We start from the raw sequence: 25,198 nt of genomic DNA on the forward strand, positions 1-25,198 counted from the left end.
AGATAGCCTAGTGGTTACAGCGTTGGGCCAGTAACCGAAAGATTGCTGGATCGAATCCCCGAGCTGACAAGGTAAAAATCTGTCGTTCTGCCCCTGAGCAAGGCAGTTAACCTACTGTTTCCCGGGCGCCGAAGACATGGATGTCGATTATGGCAGCCCCCCGCACCTCTGATTCAGAAGACACATTTCAGGTGAATGCATTCAGTCGTACAACTGACTAGGTATCCCTACTTGAACTCACACAGGCATTCCAAAAATTATAACATGTACTAAATGTCTCCTAATCTCTCCTCAACTGACTTTTCATCTCCAGCACTGACAGATGGAAGGGATGTAATAACACATAATTAAATAGAAAGTAATAATAATATCCACCAAATATACAAAACATTAAGAACACCTGCTCTTTCCATGACAAAGACCGACCAGGTGAAAGCTATGATCCCTTATTGATGTCACATGTTAAATCAGTGCAGATGAAGGGGAGGAAACAGGTTAAAGAAGGATTAATAAGCCTTGAGACAATTAAGACATGGATTGTGTATGTGTACCATTCAAAGTGTAAATGTAAATAGGTCAACATTCACAAGGCTGTAGGGCCAGACGGATTACCAGGACGTGTGCTCGGAGTGTCTTAACTGACATTGTCAACCTGTCCCTGACCGAGTCCGTAATACCAACGTTTCAAGCAGACCACCATATTCCCTGTGTCCAAGAACACAAAGGTAACCTGACTATATGACTACCGACCCGTAGCACTCACGTCTGTAGCCATGAAGTGCTTTGAAAGGCTGGTCATGGCTCACATCAACACCATGATCCCAGAAACCCTAGACCCACTCCAATTTGCATACCGCCCCAACAGATCCACAGATGATGCAATCTCTACTGCACTCCACACTTCCCATTCCCACCTGGACAAAAGGAACACTTACGTGAGAATGCTATTCGTTGACTATAGCTCAGCGTTCAACACCATTGTGCCCTCAAAGCTCATCACTAAGCTAAGGACCCTGAGACTAAACACCTCCCTCTGCAACTGGATCTTGGACTTCCAGACAGGCCACCTCCAGGTGGTAAGGGTATGTAACAACATCTGCCACGCTGGTCCTCAACCCAGGGGCCCCTCAGGGTGCGTGCTCAATCCCCTCCTGTACTCCCTGTTCACCCATGACTGCATGGTCAAGCACGACACCAACACCATCAAGTTTGCCGATGACAACAGTGGTAGGCCTGATCACTGACAACGATGAGACAGTCTATAGGAAGGTCAGAGACAGTGTGGTGCCAGGATAACAACCTCCCCCTGAACGTGATCAAGACAAAAAAGATGATTGTGGAATACAGAAAAAGTAGGACCGAGCACGCCCCCATTCTCATCGACAGGGCTGTAGTGGAGCAGGCTGAGAACTTCAAGTTCCTCGGTGTCCACATAACCAACAAACTATCATGGTCCAAACACACCAAGACAGTCATAAAGAGGGCACGACAACACCTATTCCACCCAGGAGACTGAAAAGATTTGGCATGGGTCCTCAGATCCTCAAAAAGTTATACAGGTGCACCATCGAGAGCATCCTGGTTGCATTACCGCCTGGTACGGCAACTGCACGGCCTCCAACCGCAAGGCACTACAGAGGGTATTGTGTCCGGCCCAGTACATCACCGGGGCCAAGTTTCCTGCCATCCAGGAACCTTTATGCCAGGCGGTGTCAGAGGAAGGACCAAAAAATTGCCAAGGACTCCAGCCACCCTATCCCTAGACCGTTCCTCTCTGCTACCGCACGGCACCGGAGCACCAAGTCTAGGTCAAAAAGGCTTCTTAACAGCTTCTACCCCCAAGCCATAAGACTCTTGAAAAGTTAATCAAATTGCTACCCGGACTACTTGCATTGTCCCCACCCCACATTGTCATGCTTCTGCTACTCTGTTTATTAGTCATGCATTGTAACTTTACCTTTTTCTATGTCCACTACCGTTCAAAAGTTTGGGGTCACTTAGAAATGTCCTTGTTTTTGAAATAAAAGCACATTGTGTCCATTAAAATATCAAATTAATCAGAAATACAGTGTAGACATTGTTAACGTTATAAATTACTATTGTAGCTGGAAACGGCTGGTTTTTAATGGAATATCTGCATAGCCGTACAGAGGCCCATTATCAGCAACAATCACTTCTGTGTTCCAATGGCACGTTGTGTTAGCTAATCCAAGTTTATCATTTTAAAAAGGCTAATTGATCATTAGACAACCCTTTTGCAATTCGGTTAGCACAGCTGAAAACTGTTGTACTGATTAAAACCTCGAAGCAAGGGGGCACTATTTTTATGTTTGGAAAAATAACATTCCCATTCCCTATTTCACAGGACCAGATGCTAGAATATGCATATAATTGACAGATGATAGAAAACACTCTTACGTTTCCAAACTGCAAAAATATTGTCTGTGAGTATAACAGAACTGATTTTGCAGGCGAAAGCCTGAGAAAAATCCAATCAGGAAGTTACTCTGATTTTGAAATCCGTGTTCCTATGCATCCCTATTGCCCATTGAAAGGGATATTAACCAGCTTCCTTTTTCTATTGCTTCCCTAAGGTGTCAACAGCCTTTAGACATATTTTCAGGCTTTTATTTTGAAGAATGAGCGTGAACGACCACATTGCGTAAGTGGACAGGTGTGGGCTCTCAGAGTGATTTGTGCGTAAAAGAGAGAGGCGGCCATTGTTACTCCTGGTCCTAGTGAAAAGCCAACTGTCCCGGTTGATAGATTATCGAATAGATATTTGAAAAACACCATGAGGATTGATTATAAAAAAAACGTTTGACATTTTTCTGTGGACATTATGGATATAATTTGGAATTTTAGTCTGCGTTGTCGTGACCGCTCGTTCTGGTGGATTCCTGGGCATAACGCACCAAACTAACGGAGGTATTTGGATATAAAAAATATCTTTATGGAACAAAAGGAACATTTGTTATCTCACTGGGAGTCTCGTGAGTGTAAAGCATAATTAAAAAATCTGAGAAATTAAATTAAATTAACAAACGGCTAAGCTGTGTTTTCCTATATTGCACTTGTGATTTCATGAATATGAATATTTTCTAGTAATATTATTTGACTGTGGCGCTATGCTATTCAGCGTTGTTGATGATAATTCTCCCGGATCCGGGATGGGTGGTTCTAAGAGGTTTTAACCTCTTGAAACTCTGGGGGCGCTATTTCATTTTTGGATGAAAAACGTTCCCGTTTTAAACAAGATATTTTGTCACAAAAAGATGCTCGACTATGCATATAATTGATAGCTTTGGAAAGAAAACACTCTGAATTTTCCAGAACTGCAAAGATATTGTCTGTGGGTGCCCTAGAACGGGAGCTACAGGTAAAACCAAGATGAAACGGCAACCAGGAAACGAGCAGGATTTTTGAGGCTCCGTTTTCCATTGTCTCTTTATATGGCTGTGAATGCGAGAGGAATGAGCCTGCCCTATCTATCGTTTCCCCAAGGTGTCTGCAGCATTGTGACGTATTTGTAGGCATATCATTGGAAGATTGACCATAAGAGACTACATTTTCCAGGTGTCCGCCCGGTGTCCTCCGTCGAAATTGGTGCGTCTTTTTCAGCTGCTGGTATTTTTCCATGCGATTCTGAGGGGAAAGCAGGCTTCCATGAACTGCATATCAATGAAGAGATATGTGAAAAAACACCTTGAGGATTGATTCTAAACAACGTTTGCCATGTTTCGGTCGATATTATGGAGTTAATTCGGAAAAAGTTTGACGTTTTGGTGACTGAATTTTCGGTTCGTTTCGGTAGCCAAATGTGATGTACAAAACGGAGCGATTTCTCCTACACAAAGATTCTTTCAGGAAAAACTGAACATTTGCTATGTAACTGAGAGTCTCCTCATTGAAAACATCCGAAGCTCTTCAAAGGTAAATGATTTTATTTATTTGGTTATCTGGTTTTTGTGAAAATGTTGCGTGCTAAATGCTACTCAAAATGCTAAGCCAGCTTAGCATACTCTTACACAAATTAGTGATTTGCTATGGTTCAAAAGCATATTTTGAAAATCTGAGATGACAGTGTTGTTAAGAAAAGGCTAAGCTTGAGAGCAGGCGCATTATTTTCATTTCATTTGCGATTTTCAGAAATCGTTAACGTTGCGTTATGCTAATGAGCCTGAGGCTTTATTCACGATCCCGGATCCGGGATGGGGAGTATCAAGAGTTAAAGAAGCAATAAAACTGGCTTTCTTTAGACTAGTTGAGTACCTGGGTCATCAGCATTTGTGGGTTCGATTACAGGCTCAAAATGGCCAGAAACAAATAACTTTCTTCTGAAACTCATCAGTCTATTCTAGTTCTGAGAAATGAAAGCTATTGCATGTGAGAAATTGCCAAGAAACTCAAGATCTTGTACAACGCTGTGTACTAGTCCCTTCACAGAACAGTGCAAACTGGCTCTATCTAGAATAGAAATAGGAGTGGGAGGCCCCGCTGCAAGAGGACAAGTATTTTCGAGTGTCTAGTTTGAGTAACAGACACCTCACAAGTCCTCAACTGGCAGCTGCATTAAATAGTACCCGCAAAACACCAGTCTCAACGTCAACAGTGAAGAGGCGACTCCGGGATGCTGGCCTTCTGTTCTGAGGGCAAAATTGGGGGGTGCAACTCAATATTAGGAATGTGTTCTTAATGTTTGGTTTTCTCAGTATATATCTGAAATATACGTCTGCGTAATATGATGCCTTTGGTGCTGGATCTATAGGCATTATCCGCAAGTCAGCGTTTACACATTATTGAATGGAATTAAGTTGTCATCCTGAACCTAGTGTTTTCCTTATACACCTCTCCTCAATTCTCTACAATACCTCTTTCACTACCTTTGCTCCCTTATTCTCCTCGAACACCTCACCTCTTTCCAGATACTCCTCCAGGCCCCTGCGGCGTGCGTCCAGCTGCTGTTCAGACAGAGAGAAGGGCCACTTCCCGGGTATCTTGGGGAAGATGTAGCTGGCAAACTCCCTCTTCAGGTTCTGGTTCAGGATAGCAAACTCTCGGTAACGCTTGGAGCACAGCTGCCTGCCCGACATGTACACGTTGTACACCTGTAGAGGACAGACCAAGGTCAGCGGGAAGGCATCATACGACAGAACACTGGGGAAATTATGCACCGTATTCACTTGTAAAAGATTTGACATGTACACAAGAATCTTAAGTGCGACCATTTTGGTTACATATGCTCCTACATTTTTTGCCGAAGCGACATGAGTGTTCAAATACTCATACTAACCTTACTAATCATACTATTTGTGTTGTAAATTGAGTATATATATTATGCTTATTTGTCATAGTATGGATATAGTTAGTATACCAAAAGTTCCCTGATGTTGTACTACATTCGTCAAAATACGAAGTATTCAAGCAGCATTATTTTCATGCCTTTAAAGCCAATAATGCAATTCTTCAAAAAGTGGGTGTGGCTTCACATTGTTTTCAGATTGTAATAAAAATCCAACGAGAGCGGATACAAATTAGAGGTCGGCCGATTAGGATTTTTCAACGCCGATATCGATTATTGGAGGACCAAAAAAAGCCGACACCAATTAAATCGGACAATAAAAAAAAAAACGTATTTGTAATAATGACAATTACAACAATACTGAATGAAGACTTATTTTAACCTCTTGGAACTCTAGGGGCAGTATTTCATTTTTGGATAAAAAGACGTGCCCGTTTTAAGCGCAATATTTTGTCACAAAAAGATGCTCGACTATGCATATAATTGATAGCTTTGGAAAGAAAACACTGAAGTTTCCAGAACTGAAAAGATATTGTCTGTGAGTGCCCCAGAACAGACGCTACAGGCAAAACCAAGATGAAACTGCAACCAGGAAATGAGCAGGATTTTTGAGGCTCTGTTTTTCATTGTCTCCTTATACGGCTGTGAATGCGACAGGAAGGAGCCTGCCCTATCTATCGTTTCCCCAAGGTGTCTGCAGCATTGTGACGTATTTGTAGGCATATCATTGGAAGATTGACCATAAGAGACTACATTTGCCAGGTGTCCGCCCGGTGTCCTCTGTCGAAATTGGTGCGTCATCTTCAGCTGCTGGTATTTTTCCATGGGATTCTGAGACGAAAGCAGGCTTCCACGAACTGCATATCAATTAAGAGATATGTGAAAAAACACCTTGAGGATTGATTCTAAACAACGTTTGCCATGTTTCGGTCGATATTATGGAGTTAATTTGGAAAAAGTTTGACGTTTTGGTGACTGAATTTTCGGTTCATTTCGGTTTCCAAATGTGATGTACAAAACGGAGCGATTTCTTCTACACAAAGAATCTTTCAGGAAAAACTGAACATTTGCTATGTAACAGAGTCTCCTCATTGAAAACATCCAAAGTTCTTCAAAGGTAAATTATTTTATTTGATTGGTTTTCTGGTTTTTGTGAAAATGTTGCGTGCTAAATGATACGCTAAATGCTACGCTAGCTATCAATACTCTTACACAAATGCTTGATTTGTTCAAAAGCATATTTTGAAAATCTGAGATGACAGTGTTGTTAAGAAAAGGCTAAGCTTGAGAGCAGGCATATTTATTTCATTTTCAGAAATCGTTAACGTTGCGTTATGGTAATGAGCCTGAGGCTGTATTCACGATCCCGGATCCGGGATGGGTAGTATCAAGATTAACTTAATATAATATATCAATAAAAAACCATTTAGCCTCAAATAAATGTGGTTTAAATAATGCAAAAATATAGTGTTGGAGAGGAAAGTCAAAGTGCAATATGTGCCATGTAAAAAAGCTAACGTTTAAGTTCCTTGCTCAGAACATGAGAATATATGAAAGCTGGTGGTTCCTTTTAACATGAGACTTCAATATTCCAAGGTAAGAGGTTTTAGGTTGAAGTTATAATATTTATAGGACTATTTCTCTATACCATTTGTATTTCATATACCTTTGACTCTTGGATGTTCTTATAGGCACTTTAGTATTGCCAGTCCCGCTCTTCGCTCCTACCTGGGCTCGAACCAGGAACACATCGACAACAGCCAACCTCGAAGCAGCATTACCCATGCAGAGCAAGAGAAACAACCGCTCCAAGTCTCAGAGTGAGTGATGTTTGAAACGCTATTTGCGATCACCCCACTAACTAGCTAGCCATTTCACATCGGTTACACCAGCCTAATCTCGAGAGTTGATAGGCTTGAAGTCATAAACAGCGCAATGCTTGAAGCACAACGAAGAGCTGCTGGAAAAACGCACAAAAGTGCTGTTTGAATGAATGCTTACGAGCCTGCTGGTGCCTACCATCGCTCAGTCAGACTGCTCTATCAAATATCAAATCATAGGCTTAATTATAACATAATAACACACAAAAATACGAGCCTTTGGTCATTAACTTCTTGGTGACAGGGGGGCAGTATTGAGTAGCTTGGATGAATAAGCTTCCCAGAGTAAACTGCCTGCTACTCTGTCCCAGATGCTAATATATGCATATTATTAGTAGTATTGGATAGAAAACTGAAGTTTCTACAACTGTTTGAATGATGTCAGAGTGTAACAGAACTCATATGGCAGGTGAAAACCTGAAAAAAATCCAACCAGAAAGTGGGAAATCTGAGGCTTGTAGTTTAACTCAGCCCCTATTGTAGTATGCATTGGTTATGTTGCACTTCCTATGGCTTCCACTAGATGTCAACAGTCTTTAGAACGTTGTTTCAGGCTTCTACTGTGAAGTGGGACCGAATGAGAGAGGAAAGAGTCAGGTGTCTGGCAGAGTGCCACAGGCTCTGAGGTGCGGTCATGAGAGAGTTTGCTCTCGTTCCATTGCTTTTCTACAGACATAGGAATTGTCCGGTTGGAACATTATTGAAGATTGATGATAAAAACATCCTAAAGATTGATTCTATACTTAGTTTGACAAGTTTCTACGGGCTGTAACGGAACTTTTTGAACTTCTCGTTTGACTTTCGGCTGGACCTGAATGCGCTTTTGGATTTGTTTACCAAACACCCTAACAAAAGAAGCTATTTGGACATAAATTGACATTATCGAACAAAACAAACATTTATTGTGGAACTGCAATTCCTGGGAGTGCATTCTGATGAAGATCATCAAAGGTAAGTGAATATTTATAATGCTATTTATGACTAATGTTGACTACCCAATATCTTTTTGGCTGCTTTGTTGTCTGAACGCTGTACTCAGATTATTACTGAAAAAGCAAATCATGCAAAGTTTTTTTGAAATCTGACACAGCGGTTGCATTAAGGAGGAGTATATCTCTAATTCCATGTGGCTCTCTGCACAATCACAAGTTTTAGAACTACTGAACGTAACACGCAAATGTAAAATTAGATTTGATATAAATATGCACTTTATCGATCAAAACATACATGTATTGTGTAACATGAAGTCTTATGAGTGTCATCTGATGAAGATGATCAAAGGTTAGTCATTAACTCGATCTCTATTTGTGCTTTTTGTGACTCCTCTCTTTGGCTGGAAAAATGGCTGTTTTTTTGTGAGTTGGTGGTGACCTAACATAATTGTTTGTGGTGCTTTCGCTGTAAAGCGTGCTTGCCTACGGAGCTGTGAGGGGAACGGCACCGCAGTACCTCCAGGCTCTGATCAGGCCCTACACCCAAGCAAGGGCACTGCGTTCATCCACCTCTGGCCTGCTCGCCTCCCTACCATTGAGGAAGTACAGTTCCCGCTCAGCCCAGTCAAAACTGTTCGCTGCTCTGGCCCCCCAATGGTGGAACAAACTCCCTCACGACGCCAGGACAGCGGAGTCAATCACCACCTTCCGGAGACACCTGAAACCCCACCTCTTCAAGGAATACCTAGGATAGGATAAGTAATCCTTCTCACCACCCCCCCTTAATGATTTAGATGCACTATTGTAAAGTGGCTGTTCCACTGGATGTCAGAAGGTGAATTCACCAATTTGTAAGTCGCTCTGGATAAGAGCGTCTGCTAAATGACTTAAATGTAAATGTAATGTAAATGTAAAGCATTGAAATCAGACACTGTGGCTGGATTAACGAGAATGTGATCTTTAAAATGGTGTAAAATACTTGTATGCTTGAGGGATTTTAATTAAGAGATTTTTGTTTTGAATTTGGCGCCCTGCACTTTCACTTGCTGTTGGCGAGGTGTGACGCTACCGTCCCACATATCCCAGAGAGGTTATTAATATGGTCGAATCCGGAAACTATCATTTCGAAAACAAAACGTTTATTAATTTAGTGAAATACGGAACTGTTCGGTATTTTATCGAACGGGTGGCATCCATAAGTCTAAATATTGCTGTTACATTGCACAGCCTTCAATGTTATGTCATAATTACGTAAAATTCTGGCAAAAAAGTTTGCAATGAGCCAGGCGGTCCAAACTGTTGCATGTACCCTGACTCTGCGTGCAATGAACGCAAGAGAAGTGACAATTTCACCTGGTTAATATTGCCTGCTAACCTGGAGTTCTTTTAGCTAAATATGCAGGTTTAAAAATATATACTTGTGTGTTGATTTTAAGAAAGGCATTGGTGTTTATGGTTAGGTAAAGTCGTGCAACGATTGTTTTTTCTCTCGCAAATGAGCTTTTGTTAAATCATCCCCATGCGTTGCATTGATTATATGCAACGCAGGACACGCTAGATAACGGGCCGCCCCCCTGGTGGTGAAGGTAGGCAACATTACCTCCTCCACACTGATTCTCAACACGGGGTCCCACAAGGGTGCGTCCACGGTCCCCTCCGGTACACCAACGACTGCGTGGCCTCACACTTCCAACGTTATCATCAAGTTCATCAGACGACGCAAAAGTAGTAGGCCTGATTACAAACAACGATGAGACAGACTATAGGGAGGAGGTAGGCACTGACGGCGGTGGCAGGTAAACAACCTCTCCCTCAACAAAACAAAGGAGCCGATTGTAGACTTCAGGAGGAACCAGGCTGGGCACACCCCATCCTCATCAATGGGGCCGACGTGGAGGCGGTCCAAAACTTCAAGTTCCTTGGCGTGCACATCTCCGAGAAGCTGAAATGGTCAAACCACATGGACACCGTGGTGAAGAAAGCACGTCAGTGATTCTTCAACCTCAGAGTTCTACAGGAGCACTATAGAGTCCATACTGTCAGGCTGCATCACTGTCCAGCTCATCAGGACACCTAGAACACCAGATGTCGAAGGTAGGCCAAGAAGATAAAATCAGGGACTCCAGCCACCTGAGCCATGGCCTGTTCACCCATCTTCCTTCATCACTCAGACGTGGGCAGTACAGGAGCATGCTGGCTGCTACAAGCAAAAACTAAAGCAGGAAGTACAAGTGACTCGCTCAATACGGAAGTGGTCTAATGACACGGATGCTACACTTCAGGACTGTTTTGCTAGCACAGACTGGAATATGTCCCGGGATTCATCCAATGGCATTAAGGAGTACAACACCTCAGTCATCGACTTCATCAATAAGTGCATTGATGACGTCGTCCCCACAGTGACCGTACATACATATCCCAACCAGAATCCACGGATTACAGGCAACATCCGCATCGAACTAAAGGCTAGAGCTGCCTCTTTCAAGGAGTGGGAGACTAATCCGGACACTGACAAGAAATCCCACTATGCCCTCAGTCAAACCATCAAACAAGCAAAGCGTCAATACTGAATTAAGATTGAATCGTCTGATGTGGCTGGGCTTGAAAACTGTTACGGACTACAAAGGGAAACCCAGTGACGTGAGCCTACCAGATGAGCTAAATGCCTTTTATGCTCGTATCGAGGCAAGCAACACTGAAGCATGCACGTGAGCACCAGATGTTCTGGAGCACTGTGATAACGCTCTCGGTAGCCGATGTGAACAAAACCTTTAAACAGGTCAACATTAACAAAGCTGCTGGCCAGACGGACTACCAGGACCTGTAATCAAAGCATGCAGGGACCAACTGTCGTGTCTTCACTGACATTTTCAACCTCTCCCTGACCGAGTCTGTAATACCTACATGTTTCAAGCAGACCACCATAGTCCCTGTGCCCAAGGAAGCGAAGGTAACCTGCCTAAAATGATTACCACCCCGTGGCACTCACGTCGGTAACCATGCAGTGCTTTGAAAGGCTGGTCATAGCTCTCATCAACAGCATCCTCCCAGACTCCCGTGACCCTGTCCAATTCGCATACCGTCCCAAAAGATCCACAGATGAGGAAATCTCCATTGCACTCAACACTGCCTTTTTCCACCTGGACAAAAGGAACACCTATGTGAGAATGATGTTCATTGACTACAGCTCAGTGTTCAACACCATAGTGCCCACGAAGCTCATCACTAAGCTAAGGACTCTGGGACTAAACACCTCCCTCTGCAACTGGATCCTGGACTTCCTGACGGGCCGCCCCCAGGTAGTAAGAGAAGAAAATAACACGTCTGTCAAGCTGATCCATAACACTAAGCGGTGTGTACTTAGTCCCCTCCTGTACTCCCTGTTCACCTACAACTGCGTGGCCAAACACGACTACAACACCATCATTATGTTTGCTGCCGACACAACAGTGGTAGGCCTGATCACCGACAATGATGAGATTGCCAGTTTTGACCTCCTCCCTATAGGCCGTGTGGTGCCAGGATAACAACCTCTCCCTCAATGTGATCAAGACAAAGGAGCTGACTGTGGACTACAGGAAAAGGCAGGCCGAACAGGCCCCCATTATCATCGACAGGGCTGTAGTGGAGCGGGTCGAGTTTCCTTGGTATCCACATCACCAACAAACTATAATAGCCCAAACATACCAAGACAGTTGTGAAGAGGGCATGACAAAACCCCAGATCCTCAAAAGGTTCTATAGCTGCACCATCGAGAGCATCCTGACTGGTTGCATCACCACCTGGTATGGCAACTGCTCAGCATCTGACCATAAGGTGCTACAGAGGGAAGTGCATTCGGCCCAATACGTCACTGGGGCCAAGCTTCCTGCCATCCAGGACCTATATAAAATAGGCGGTGTCAGAGGAAATCCAATAAAATTGCCAGACTCCAGCCACCCAAGTTATAGACTGTTTTCTCTGCTACCGCACGGCAAGCAGTACCGGAGCACCAAGTCTAGGACCAAAACGCTCCTCAACAGCTTCTACTCCCAAGCCATTAATGAAATTCGCCACCGGACTAGTTAAATTGATCCCCCCCCTCTCCCTTTTGTACACTGCTGCTACTCGTTGTTTATTATCTATGCATAGTCACTTCACCTCTACCTACACGTACAAATGACCTCAACCTGTACCCCCGCACACTGACTCGGTACCCCCTGTATATAGCCTTGTTATTGTTATTCTTGTTGTGTTACTTTTTCTTAATATTTTTTACATTATTTGGTAAATATTTTATTAAATCTTCTTGAACTGCGCTGTTGGTTAAGGTTATGGGTAAGCAAGCATTTCACATTAAGGTCTACACTTGTATTCGGCGCATGTGACAAATAAAGTTTGATTTGATCTCTACCAGAAGGTTATCATTAGCATAATCGCTAACTGCTACCACAAAGTGTAGATCTACACGCACCGCATACACAAACAGGGGCATGCCTCTGCAGTTTCAGAAATGTGCACAGAAATACAAATCCCAGATTGATTTTGTTAATGACTTAACATTAACTTGGTTCAATACATTTTAGTTGACTCCATACTAAATTCAATACATTCCGTTTTAATGTCTGGAGTCCGTGATTATACCGCGTTCTCTGAAACACAGATTTTATAGTGCCCCATTTTAGCTTTTTAATGCCGTTAACTGTCTCAACTCCCAGTATTAAGGGAATAACATCCTCTTAAAACGTGAGTAAATGGTGAACATTGAGAAAGATGCACCTGTTTTCAGTAACGCGAGTGGCGGCTCAAGCTGCTCAAAGTCCTTAATTTAGCAAATCCCCACGCAACTCAAGTTGATGTAGTTGTCTAGAGTGTTAGGTTGCCAATGAGTTTACAGTTTCATTATGAACATGCCATGAGAAAACGGTTTGTGAAAAAGGCAAGTGTACAATTTATGTAATGCATCGCAGTGTGAAAATATTGCTTTTACATAATGTTGAAACCTAACATTCCACAAATGACTTATTTCAATGATTAGGTTTTTGTATCAACATTTTAAAACAAAACATGTATTTATAGGGTTACATATTTGTTTGTATGGCACAACATGTGTTTCAGAAAAAGGCAGAAGCATATTTTCTGGTACTCCTATATATTATATTGTGCTCCTACATTTTTAAGTTAGGAGCAGCAGTGCCACCAATTAATGTATTTAATTTAGAGCCCTGCACATACACATTCTTTAACTTGGAAGGGATAAATATACGTTGCATTGTACATGTGTTAACCGGCAGTGGCCTACATATTTTGGCTTGGCCGAAATCTGCACCGGAAAAGACACTGACTAAACTTTTCTAAAAGCCCACATCTGTAGTAAACAAGGCCATCCAGAAACCTCACTGTAAAACATTTTTTACTTACCACAAACCTCTCAGCGTGCTGCTCCACGTGCTTGAAGGTGGGGATGGAGATGGGTACGGCCTGCTTGTCGCTGTAGTCGTAGCTGAGCTGGGCCGCGCTCTCATCCCCGGCCTCCAGGCAGTCGGCCTCCTGGGGAGGCACAGACAGTACGGACAGCACCAGCTCCCTCTCTCCGGTCCGGATCAGATCCACCACCTGCTTGTGGGTGGCCCCCTCCACGCTCACTCCATTACTGTGGGACGCATAGATCGAGAGATGGCGGAATGGAATCAGTACTCCTGTTATGCCTATTCATGGTGGTAGTTTTTGGTTAGGCCTATTCCCCATACACGGTCTGCGGTTGTGAGGCCGGTTGGAAGTACTGCCAAATTCTCTAAAATGACATGAGGCGGCTTATGGTAGAGAAATTAACATTCAATTCTCTGGTAACATCTCTGGTGGACATTCCTGCATTCAGCATGCCAATTGTGTGCTCCCTCAAACCTTGAGACATCTGTGGCATTGTGTTGTGACAAAACTGCATAATTTAGAGTGGCCTTTTATTGTACACAGCACAAGGTGCATCTGTGTAATGATCATGCTGTTTAATCAGCTTCTCACTAACAGGGATGTAAACAAACATGTGCACAACATTTGAGAGAAATAAGCATTATGTGTAAATGGAAATTCTGGGTTCTTTGATTTCATCTTATGAAACATGGGACCAACACTTTACATGTTGCATTTATATTTTGGTTCAGTGTACATTGTGAATTGACATTGTATGCAATTGTATGATTTGTTTTGTTTGAATGGAAACCCGATTTAAAAAGCAAAATTGTCAATTTGCCACATCCCTACCGTATACCGCCCAAGCCTAACTAACAGTACTGAGGCCAGATGGCAGCAGGTGTATTGGCTAATCTGCTTATCAGAACAAAGGGGGTGGAGGGAGGGCAGGGCAGCACCTGCTTGCCCTGTTTCCATCATTACTTATTCATTTCAGTAATACCAACAACAACAAAAAGAGTGAGAGAGAGAGGCTGAGAGGTGGGGGGAGATGGAAGAGAAAGGAGTTTAATATGAAAGAGAAAGAAACAAGACTTGAGGGGAAATTGGATCTTTCCTCAAGCTTATTCAGGGGTACTCAAAAGAATGGGAGACAAAAAGGGCTAGAGGGTGTAGGTCAGGGATGGGCAACTGATGGGGGTGGGTGCCACAAAATCTGAACTCATGAGGGGCTGATCTGAGGGCCACCAGTTGCCCATCCCTGGTGTAGGATAACCCCTCTCCGCAACACAGCTTTCATGTAGCCTTGATCCTTCTATCAAATCAGAAATACAATTCAGTGAAGCACCAAATTCATCTCACGAATATCCTAAACAGAAACGAGAAGGTAGGCAACTGAATAGGGATGAAGACAAAATAAACAGGAAAAGTACCAAGAAAGAGTTGCCCAACTTCTTGATACTAGGCTACTTCATAAGACATGTTTCACTCATTGACAAGGGTGGATCTAAATGAATTGAAAACTTTGCCTAGATTTTAAGTTTTGCACAATCAATAGTGGCGACTGACATCAGCCTAAAGCCATCTGGTAAAACAGAGAATGTGCATGCACAAATAAAACCAACTTTGGTCAACCTATAGGCCTGATCCACTGACATGTGAGCGAGAGGTGGTGTTGGCACCGGGAGAATAACTTGATGACCACAAAGTTTATTTCCAACCTTTGGGAAAGCAGAAGTAGCTGGTTAATGTGTCACATGAACAGTATCGATCATATGACACAGGCAGAGTGGCAAGTTGCACTAGTTGTTGATAAAAATATAGCCTAGTGTTAGGAAGGCAATCCCAACGGCACCTCATTTTCTATATATTTACCAGGGCCCGTAGTGCACTACGTAGGGAATAGGGTGCCATTTGGGACACAGATGACTCAAGTTGGGTCTACCATGTTCCTCATTCTTTCTCTCGATTTTTCATTGAGAGAGAAAAGTTTGGTATCAATTCCATTTTCCACTCATGTTATTCAAGAGTAAGGGAAACTAATATTTCATATAAAAGCAGAAAAATATGTGCCCTGAAGACTGCACTGCTTCTCCAACGACATAAATGGAGTAATGTGGTACAGAAAGACCATATCATTTGCAGCCTTTATTTTTTTAAAGGATGGTATGAAAACTTAATTATCTCCTCCGAGGTTGATTAAAATAGGCTATTTATGACTTGAGCCTTGGCAAAAAAACATTGCTATTGTACAGTGTCTCAAGGGTCCAGCCATGCCTGTTTCAACTCCACCCAGACACACCGACTTGCACACAAATACACTCAGAAATATGGCAGGGGTGTGGCCTCCCGGGTGGCGCAGTGGTTAAGGGCGCTGTATTGCAGCGCCAGCTGTGCCATCTTGTAAATTCACTAAGTGTATATGTAAATATATATATATTGTAATGAAACAGCAGGGAGTAGGCCTCAAACCCTCGACCTTCTAGCCCGAGGTCCGGCGCGCAAAAGCATGCTCCTGCAGCAGAGTCGATTTCCTTCGCTTATAAACCCAGGGTCGTTACACTACTCCCTCCTTTCAAAGAGCATGTCCTTACACTAGCTTGCGACTCTACGTCTTACAGGAACGCGCACCATCCAAGCACACGCACTGTCGTGGATGCAAGGTCCGATCACTTCTGACACCAATGTAATGAAACAGCAGGGAGCAGGTCTCGAACCCTCGACCTTCTAGCCCGAAGTCCGGTGCGCTATCGACTGTGCCGCAAAAGCAGGAACGATATATTACACACACACACACACACAGAGTTGAAGTCGGAAGTTTACATGCACTTAGGTTGGAGTCATTAAAAAACTTATTTTTCAACCACTCTACAAATTTCTTGTTAACAAACTATAGTTTTGGCAAGTCAGTTAGGACATATACTTTGCGCATGACATGTAATTTTTTCAACAATTGTTTACAGACAGATTATTTCACATAATACACTCACAATTCCAGTGGGTCAGAAGTTTACATGCACTAAATTGACTGTGCCTTTAAACAGATTGGAAAATTCCAGAAAATTATGCCATGGCTTTAGAAGCTTCTGATAAATGATGTCAATTAGCCTGAGTCAATTGGAGATGTACCTGCGGATGCATTTCAAGGCTACCTTCAAAAACTCAGTGCCTCTTTGCTTGACATCATGGGAGAATCTAAAGAAATCAGCCAAGACCTCAGAAAGAAATTGTAGACCTCCACAAGTCTGCTTCATCCTTGGGAGCAATTTCCAAACGCCTGAAGGTACCACGTTCATCTGTACAAACAATAGTACGCAAGTATAAGCAGCATGGAACCATGCAGCCATCATACCGCTCAGGAAGGAGAGGTGTTCTGTCTCCTAGAGATGAACGTACTTAGGTGAGAACAGTGCCAATCAATCCCAGAACAACGGCAAGGGACCCTGTGAAGGTGCTGGAGGAAACAGGTACAAAAGTATCTATATCCACAGTAAAACGAGTCCTACATCGACATAACCTGAAAGGCTGCTCAGCAACGAAGAAGCCACTGCTCCAAAACCGTCATAAAAAAGCCAGACTACCGTTTGCAAATGCACATGGAGACTAAGATTGTATTTTTTGGAGAAATGTCCTCTGGTCTGATGAAACAAAAATAGAACTATGTTATGTTTGGAGGAAAAAGAGGGAGGCTTGCAAGCCGAAGAACACCATCCCAACCATGAAGCATGGGGTGGCAGCAATCATGTTGTGGGGGTGGTTGATGCATAAGGGATTGGTGCACTTCACAAAATAGATAGAATCATGAGGGAGGAAAATTATGTGAATATATTGAAGCGACATCTCAAGACATCAGTCAGGAAGTTAAAGCTTGATCGCAAATGGGTCTTCCAAATGGACAATGGCCCCAAGCATACTTCCAAAGTTGTGGCAAAATGGCTTAAGGACAACAAAGTCAAGGTATTGGAGTGGCCATCACAAAGCCCTGACCTCAATCCTATAGAAAATGTGTGGGCAGAATGGAAAAAGCATGCGCAAGCAAGGAGGCCCACAAACCGGACTCAGTTACACCAGCTCTGTCAGGAGGAATGGGCCAAAATTCACCCAACTTATTGTGGGAAGCTTGTGGAAGGCTCCCAAAAGGTTTGACCCAAGTTAAACAATTTAAAGCCAATGCTACCAAATGCAAAGTAGATGTCCTCACCGACTTGCCAAAACTATAGTTTGTTAACAAGAAATTTGTGAAGTGGATGAAAAATTAGTTTTAATGACGCCAACCTATGTGTACGTAAACTTCCGACTTCAACTGTATGTATAAACACACACACACACACACACACAGGACACCTATTTATTCAAGGGTTTCTTTATTTTTTTAAAACTATTTTCTACATTGCAGAATAATAGTGAAGACATCAAAACTATGAAATAACACATATGGAATCATGTAGTAACCAAAAAAAAAAAGTGTTAAACAAATGAAAATATATTTTATAATTGAGATAGCCTTGACAGCTTTGCACACTCTTGGCATTCTCTCAAAAGAGCTTCATGAGGTAGTCACCTGGAATGCATTTAAATTAACAGGTATGCCTTGTTTAAAAAGTACATTTGTGGAATTCCTTTCCTTCTTAATGCAATTGAGTCAATCAGTTGTTTTGTGATAAGGTAGGGTTGGTATACAGAAGATGGTCTTTTACCAAATAGGGCTAAGTCCATAGTACGGCAAGAACCGCTCAAATAAGCAAAGAGAAACGACAGTCCATCATTACTTTTAGACATGGTCAGTCAATGTGGAAAATGTCAAGAACTTTGCTGCAAAGAAACCACTACTAAATGACACCAATAATAAGAAAAAAGACTTGCTTGGGCCAAGAAACACAAGCAATGAACATTATACTGGTGGAAATCTGTCCTTTGGTCTGATTTATGGTTCCAACCTCTGTGTCTTTGTGAGATGCAGAGTAGGTGAACGGATGATCTCCGCATGTGTGGTTCCCACCGTGTAGCATGGAGGTGGTAAAATGGTGCTTTGCTTCTGACACTCTCTGTGATTTATTTAGAATTCAAGGCACACTTAACCAGCATGGCTACCACAGCATTCTGCAGGGATATGCCATCCCATCTGGTTTGCACATAGTGGGACTATCATTTGTTTTTCAACAGGACAATGACCCAATAAACCTCCACGCCATGTAAGGGCTATTTGACCAGGAAAGAGAGTGATGGAGTGCTGTATCAGATGACCTAGCCTCCACCATAACCCGACCTCAACCCAATAGATGGTTTGTGATGAGTTGGACCGCAGAGGGAAGAAAAAGCAGTCAACAAATGCTCAACATATGCAGGAACTCCTTCAAGACTGTTGGAAAAGCATTCCAGGTGAAGCAGGTTGAGAGAATGCCAAGAGTGTGCAAAGTTGTTATCAAGGCAAAGGGTGGCTACTTTGAAGAATGTCAAATATATTTAGATTTGTTTAACAATTTTTTGCTTACTACATGATTCCAAATGTGTTATTTCATAGTTTGTCTTCATTATTATTCTACAACATAGAAAAAAGGAGAGAAAAAAACATTGAATGAGTATGTGTGTCCAAACTTTTGACTGGTACTGTACGCATGTGTGTGATTAATTACGCATTTGGCTATTAATTAATATGGCTAAGCTATTCTTCACAGTGACAGTGAATTAAAGTCGAACGTCACCAAATGCATCAGTTTAATTAGGTCTAAAATGTACAATAAAAAGTATTTTGGCTATAGCTTATTTAAAGAAACCCTGGCTGGCTGTTGATATCCTAGGGAAGGGCTCTCCAACCCTGTTCCTGGAGAGCTACCTTCTGTAGGGAGGGGGGGGGGAATTTGGCTAAAATAATGATTCTGATCACACTTCAATTGAAATATTATGGATGGGGACACCTACACATTTGGCAGCCAAGCATGAGTTAGTGTAGCCTATTAACTTCTAGAACGACTGAAATATCTTCCCGCCTAGAATTAAAACCTCCATGATTCCATCAGGAGTCAATTCAATTTGAAAAAAATAAGAATTACAGGGGGGCCAGTTTGAAAGAAATGACGTGTGCATTGTCCCCTTAATGTTGTAACTACCCTTCCCGTGTCCGGGATCGTTGTCATCTTCTGACACTAATTAACATAACGCAAAGGACATAAATATTACTAGAAAATATTCCTATTCATGAAATCACAAGTTAAATATATTGAAAACACAGCTTAGCCTTTTGTTAATCACCCTGTCATCTCAGATTTTGAAAATATATGTTTTACAGCCAAAGCAAGACAAGCATTTGTGTAAGTTTATCGATAGCCTAGCATAGCATTATGTCCAGCTAACAGTAGGCAACTTGGTCACGAAAATCAGAAAAGCAATCAAATTAAATCATTTATCTTTGATGAGCGTCGGATGATTTCACTCGAGACTCCCAGTTAGATAGCAAATGTTTATTTTTTCCAAAAATATGATTTTTTTAGGCGAAATAGCTCAGTTTGTTCTTCACGTTTGGCTGAGAAATCGCCCTGAAATTGCGGTCACGAAAACTCCGAAAAATATTCCAAATTAGCTCCATAATATCGACAGAAACATGGCGTCACAACGTGACTGTGCTGGCCACTCCATTATAGACAGAATACCAGCTGACTGCTTCTTCCCTAAATAGTTCTTGCATAGTTTGGAGCTGTGCTTTAGGTCATTGTCCTGTTGTAGAAGGAAATTGGCTCCAATTAAGCGCCGTCCACAGGGTATGGCATGGTGTTGCAAAACGGAGAGATAGTCTTCTTATTCAAAATGTATTTTACCCTGGTCAAATCTCCCACTTTTCCACCACCAAAGCATACACCAGACCATCACATTGCCTCCACCATGCTTGACATATGGCGTCAAGCACTCCTCCAGCATCTCACAAATGTTCTTTGTGAATCGAACACCTCAAACATAGGAAAAATGTGTTATGGACACACAAATATATCTTCCTCTGTCCAGTGTGTGTTCTTTTGCCCATCTTAATCTTTTATTTTTATTAGCCAGTCTGAGATATGGCTTTTTCTTTACAACTATGCCTAGAAGGCCAGCATCCTGGAGTCGCCTCTTCACTGTTGACGTTGAGACGGGTGTTTGCGGGTACTATTTAATGAAACTGCCAGTTGAGGACCTGAGGCGCCTATTTCTAAAGGTAGACACTCTAATGTACTTGTCCTCTTGCTCAGTTGTGCACCAGGGCCTCCCACTCCTCTTTCTATTCTGGTTAGAGCCAGTTTGCGCTGTTCTGTGATGGGAGAAGTACACAGCGTCATACAAGATCTTCAGTTTCTTGACAATTTCTCGCATGGAATAGCCTTCCTTTCTCAGAACAAGATTAGACTGACGAGTTTCAGAAGAAAGTTGTGTTTCTGGGCATTTTGAGCCTGTAATCAAACCCACAAATGCTGATGCTCCAGACACACAGCTAGTCTAAAGGCCATTTTTATTGCTTCTTTAACCTCTAGCGTCGAGCAATCCCGTATCCGGGAGCGTAATCATAGCCTCAAGCTCATTAGCATAACGCAACGTTAACTATTCATGAAAATCGCAAATGAAATTAAATAAATATATTGGCTTAGCCTTTTGTTAACAACACTCATCTCAGATTTTCAAAATATGCTTTTCAACCATAGCTACACAAGCATTTGTGTAAGAGTATTGATAGATAGCATTAAGCCTAGCATTCAGCAGGCAACATTTTCACAAAAACAAGAAAAGCATTCAATCATTTACCTTTGAAGAACTTCGGATGTTTTCAATGAGGAGACTCTCAGTCAGATAGCAAATGTTCAGTTTTTCCAAAAAGACGATTTGTGTATGAGAAACAGCTCCGTTTTGTTCATCACGTTTGGCTAAGAAAAAACCCCGAAAATTCAGTCATGACAACGCCAAACGTTTTTCCAAATTAACTCCATAATAATCGACAGAAACATGGCAAACGTTGTTTAGAATCAATCCTCAAGGTGTTTTTCACATCTCTATTCGATGATAAATCATTCGTGGCAGTTGCCTTTCTTCTCTGAACCAAATGGAAAAGTGGACGCAGCTGGAGATAATTTCGACGGAGTACACCAAGCGGACACCTGGTAAATGTAGTCTCTTATGGTCAATCTTCCAATGATATGCCTACAAATACATCACAATGCTGCAGACACCTTGGGGAAACGACAGAAAGTGTAGGCTCATTCCAGGCACATTCACAGCCATATAAGGAGACATTGGAACACAGCGCATTCAAAATCTGGGGCATTTCCTGTATGAAATTTCATCTTGGTTTCACCTGTAGCATTAGTTCTGTGGCACTCACAGACAATATCTTTGCAGTTTTGGAAACATCTGAGCGTGTTCTTTCCAAAGCTGTCAATTATATGCATAGTCTAGCATCTTTTCGTGACAAAATATCTTGTTTAAAACGGGAACGTTTTTTTTATCCAAAAATGAAAAGAGCGCCCCCTATATCGAAGTTAAACAGCACAACAGTTTTCAGCTGTGCTAACATAATTGCAAAAGGTTTTTCTAATGATCAATTAGCATTTTAAAATGATAAAACTTGGATTAGCTAACACCACGTGCCATTGGAACACAGGAGTGATGGTTGCTGATAATTTTATTTTGTTTTTATTTTTTACCTTTATTTAACTAGGAAAGTCAGTTAAGAACAAATTCTTATTTTCAATGACGGCCTAGGAACATTGGGTTAACTGCCTGTTCAGGGGCAGAACGACAGATTTGTACCTTGTCAGCTCTGGGATTTGAACTTGCAACCTTCCGGTTACTAGTCCAACGCTAAAACCACTAGGCTACCCTGTCGCCCCAATGGGCCTCTGTTCACCTATTCCATTAAAAAAAATCTGCTGTTTCCAACTACAATAGTCATTTACAACATTAACAATGTCTACACTGTATTTCTGATCAATTTGATGTTATTTTAAAATGGACACAAAATGGTCTTTCTTTGAAAAATAAGGAAACTTCTAAGTGACCCCAAAATTTTGAACGGTAGAAATATATATATATATTTTTAAATAACCATCAAAATCTGTCCGTTTAAGCTATAGTTTTTTTGGCATGGGCTGCATCTCAATTCGCATCCAACTATGTGGGCCTTCCGCATCTGCAGTGGAAGATGGCTGAGCTACAACTTGTTTGTCAGACCATGAGACATACCAGATATCGGTCTTCTCACAAAAATGTCTAGAGTCCAAGCCCCACAGTACTCATCTGAAGTCGGCAACGTGTATCTCACAATGTATTGTAATGCCTCGTAAATGCACTAAAAGTTTATATATATTACACACAGATCTTTATTTTTACTATGTTCTACATTGTAGAATAATACTGAAGACAAACTATGAAATAACACATATGGGATCATGTAGTTACCAAAAAAAAGTGTTAAACAAATCAAAATATAATTTTATATTTGACATTCTTCAAAGTAGCCACCCTTTGCCTTGATGACAGCTTTGCACACTCTTGCCAGTCTCTCAACCAGCTTCATGTGGTAGTCGCCTGAATTGCATTTTGATATACAGGTGTGCCTGTTAAAAGTTAATTTGTGTAATTTCTTTCATTCTTAATGCATTTGAGCCAATCAGTTGGTGTAACAAGGTAGAGGTAGAATACAGAAGATAGCCCTATTTGGTAAAAGACCAAGTCCATATTATGGCAAGAACAGCTCAAATAAGCAAAGAGAAACGACAGTCCATCATTACTAAGACATGAAGGTCAGTCAATCTGAAAAAATTAAAAACTCTATTCTTAAAGTTTCTTCAAGTGCATTTGCAAAAACCATCCAACGCTATGATGATACTGGCTCTCATGAGGACCACTACAGGAAAAGAAGACCCAGAGTTACCTCTGCTGCAGAGGATAAGTTCATTATCGTTAAATGCACCTCAGTTTGCAGCCAAAATAAATGCTTCACAGAGTTCAAGTGACAGACATCTCAACAACTGTTCAGAGGAAACTGCGTGAATCAGGCCTTCATGGTTGAATTGCTGCAAAGAAACCACTACTAAAGGATACCAATAATAAGAAGAGACTTGCTTGTGCTAAGAAACATGACCAGTGGAAATCTGTCCTTTGGTCTGAAGAATACAAATTTGCAATTTTTGGTTCCAACCGCTGTGTCTTTGTGAGACATAGAGTAGGTGAACGGATGATCTCAGCATGTATGGTGTGATGGTGCTTTGCTTGACCGCAGAGTGAAGGAAAAGCAGCCAACAAGTGCTCAGCATATGTGGGAACTCCTTCAAGACTGTTGGAAAAACATTCCTCATGACGCTGGTTGAGAAAATGCCAAGCTGTCATCAAGGCAAAGGTTGGCTACTTTGAAGAATCTCAAATATAAAATAAATTTGGATTTGTTTAGAACTTGGTTACTACATGATTCCATGTGTTTCATAGTTTGTCTTCACTATTATTCTACAGTGTAGAAAATAGTAAATCAAATTTTAAAAACTTGAATGAGTAGGTGTGTCCAAACTTTTGACTGGTACTGTACATATTTACAGCAAGTAACAATGATAATTGTCCATTGAGAAATGTCCTCCCCAGATACATACACTAAATGGCTAAAAGTATATGCACACATGCTCGTCGAACATCTCATTCCAAAATCATGGGCATTACTATGGAGCTGCTATAACAGCCTCCCCTCTTCTGGGAAGACTTCCACTGGTTGTTGGAACATTGCTGGGGGGGACTTGCTTCCATTCAGCCACAAGAGCATTAGTGAGGTCGGGCACTGATGTTGGACGATTAGGTATGGCTAACAGTCAGCGTTCCAATTCATCCCAAAGGTGTTCGATGGGGTTGAGGTCAGGGCTCAGTGCAGGCCAGTCAAGTTCTTCCACACCAGTCCCAACAAACCATTTCTGTATGGGCCTCGCTTTGTGCTTGGGGGCATTGTCATTCTGAAACAGAAAAGGACCTTCTCCAAACTGTTGCCACAAAGTTGGAAGCACAGAATCATAGGGGTAAGTAACCCTGTTCCTCAGGACTGTTCCAACTAGGCACCACACCTGACCAACTGAGCTAATTGATCAGTTCAGTGACTGACTAAATTCCACACACTTGGTCCAGGTTGGTTAAATCAAAAACCATGAACATGCTGCAGCACTCCAGGACCAGGGATGCCTACCCCTGTTCTATAATGTTATGTGTATGCAGTAGCGTTAAGATTTCCCTTAACTGGAACTGAGTGGCCTAGCCCGAACCATAAAAAACAGCCCCAGACTATGATTCCTCCTCCACCAAACTGTACAGTTGGCACTATGCAATGGGGCAGGGAGTGTTCTCTTGGCATCCGACAAACCCAGATTCGTCCGTCGGACTGCCATGGTGATGAACCAGTTTCCACTGCTCCAGAGTCCAGTGGCGGTGACCTTTACACCACTCCAGCCGACATTTGGCATTATACATGGTGATCTTGTGTGTGGCTGCTCGGGCCGTGGAAGCCCATTTTATGAAGCTATCGAGGAACGGTTATTGTGCTCAAGTTGCGTCCAGATGCAGTTTGGATCGGTGGTCCCGTTCTGCGAGCTTGTGTGGCCTACCACGTTGTTGCTAGACATTTCCACTTCACAATAACAGCTGACCAGGGAAGTTCTACAAGGTCATACATTTGAGGAACTGACTTGTTGGAAAGGTGGCATCCT

At 42.2% G+C, this 25,198-nt stretch overlaps 1 protein-coding gene across 2 annotated transcripts in view; it reads right to left on the reverse strand.

The window, feature by feature from the left end:
• Nucleotides 1-25,198, reverse strand: part of LOC135552423 (sorting nexin-27-like) — a 46,332-nt gene that overhangs the window by 20,273 nt on the left and 861 nt on the right. For both annotated transcript variants that reach the window (XM_064984019.1, XM_064984020.1), the window contains exons 2-3: nt 13,515-13,746; nt 4,916-5,108 (exon numbers count right to left, since the gene is read on the reverse strand). In XM_064984019.1, coding sequence (XP_064840091.1) covers nt 4,916-5,108; nt 13,515-13,746 — 425 coding nt within the window. The remainder of the gene's footprint in view (nt 1-4,915; nt 5,109-13,514; nt 13,747-25,198) is intronic.

Source organism: Oncorhynchus masou, chromosome 13 (assembly GCF_036934945.1).
Source record: "Oncorhynchus masou masou isolate Uvic2021 chromosome 13, UVic_Omas_1.1, whole genome shotgun sequence".
NCBI classification, from domain to species: domain Eukaryota; kingdom Metazoa; phylum Chordata; class Actinopteri; order Salmoniformes; family Salmonidae; genus Oncorhynchus; species Oncorhynchus masou.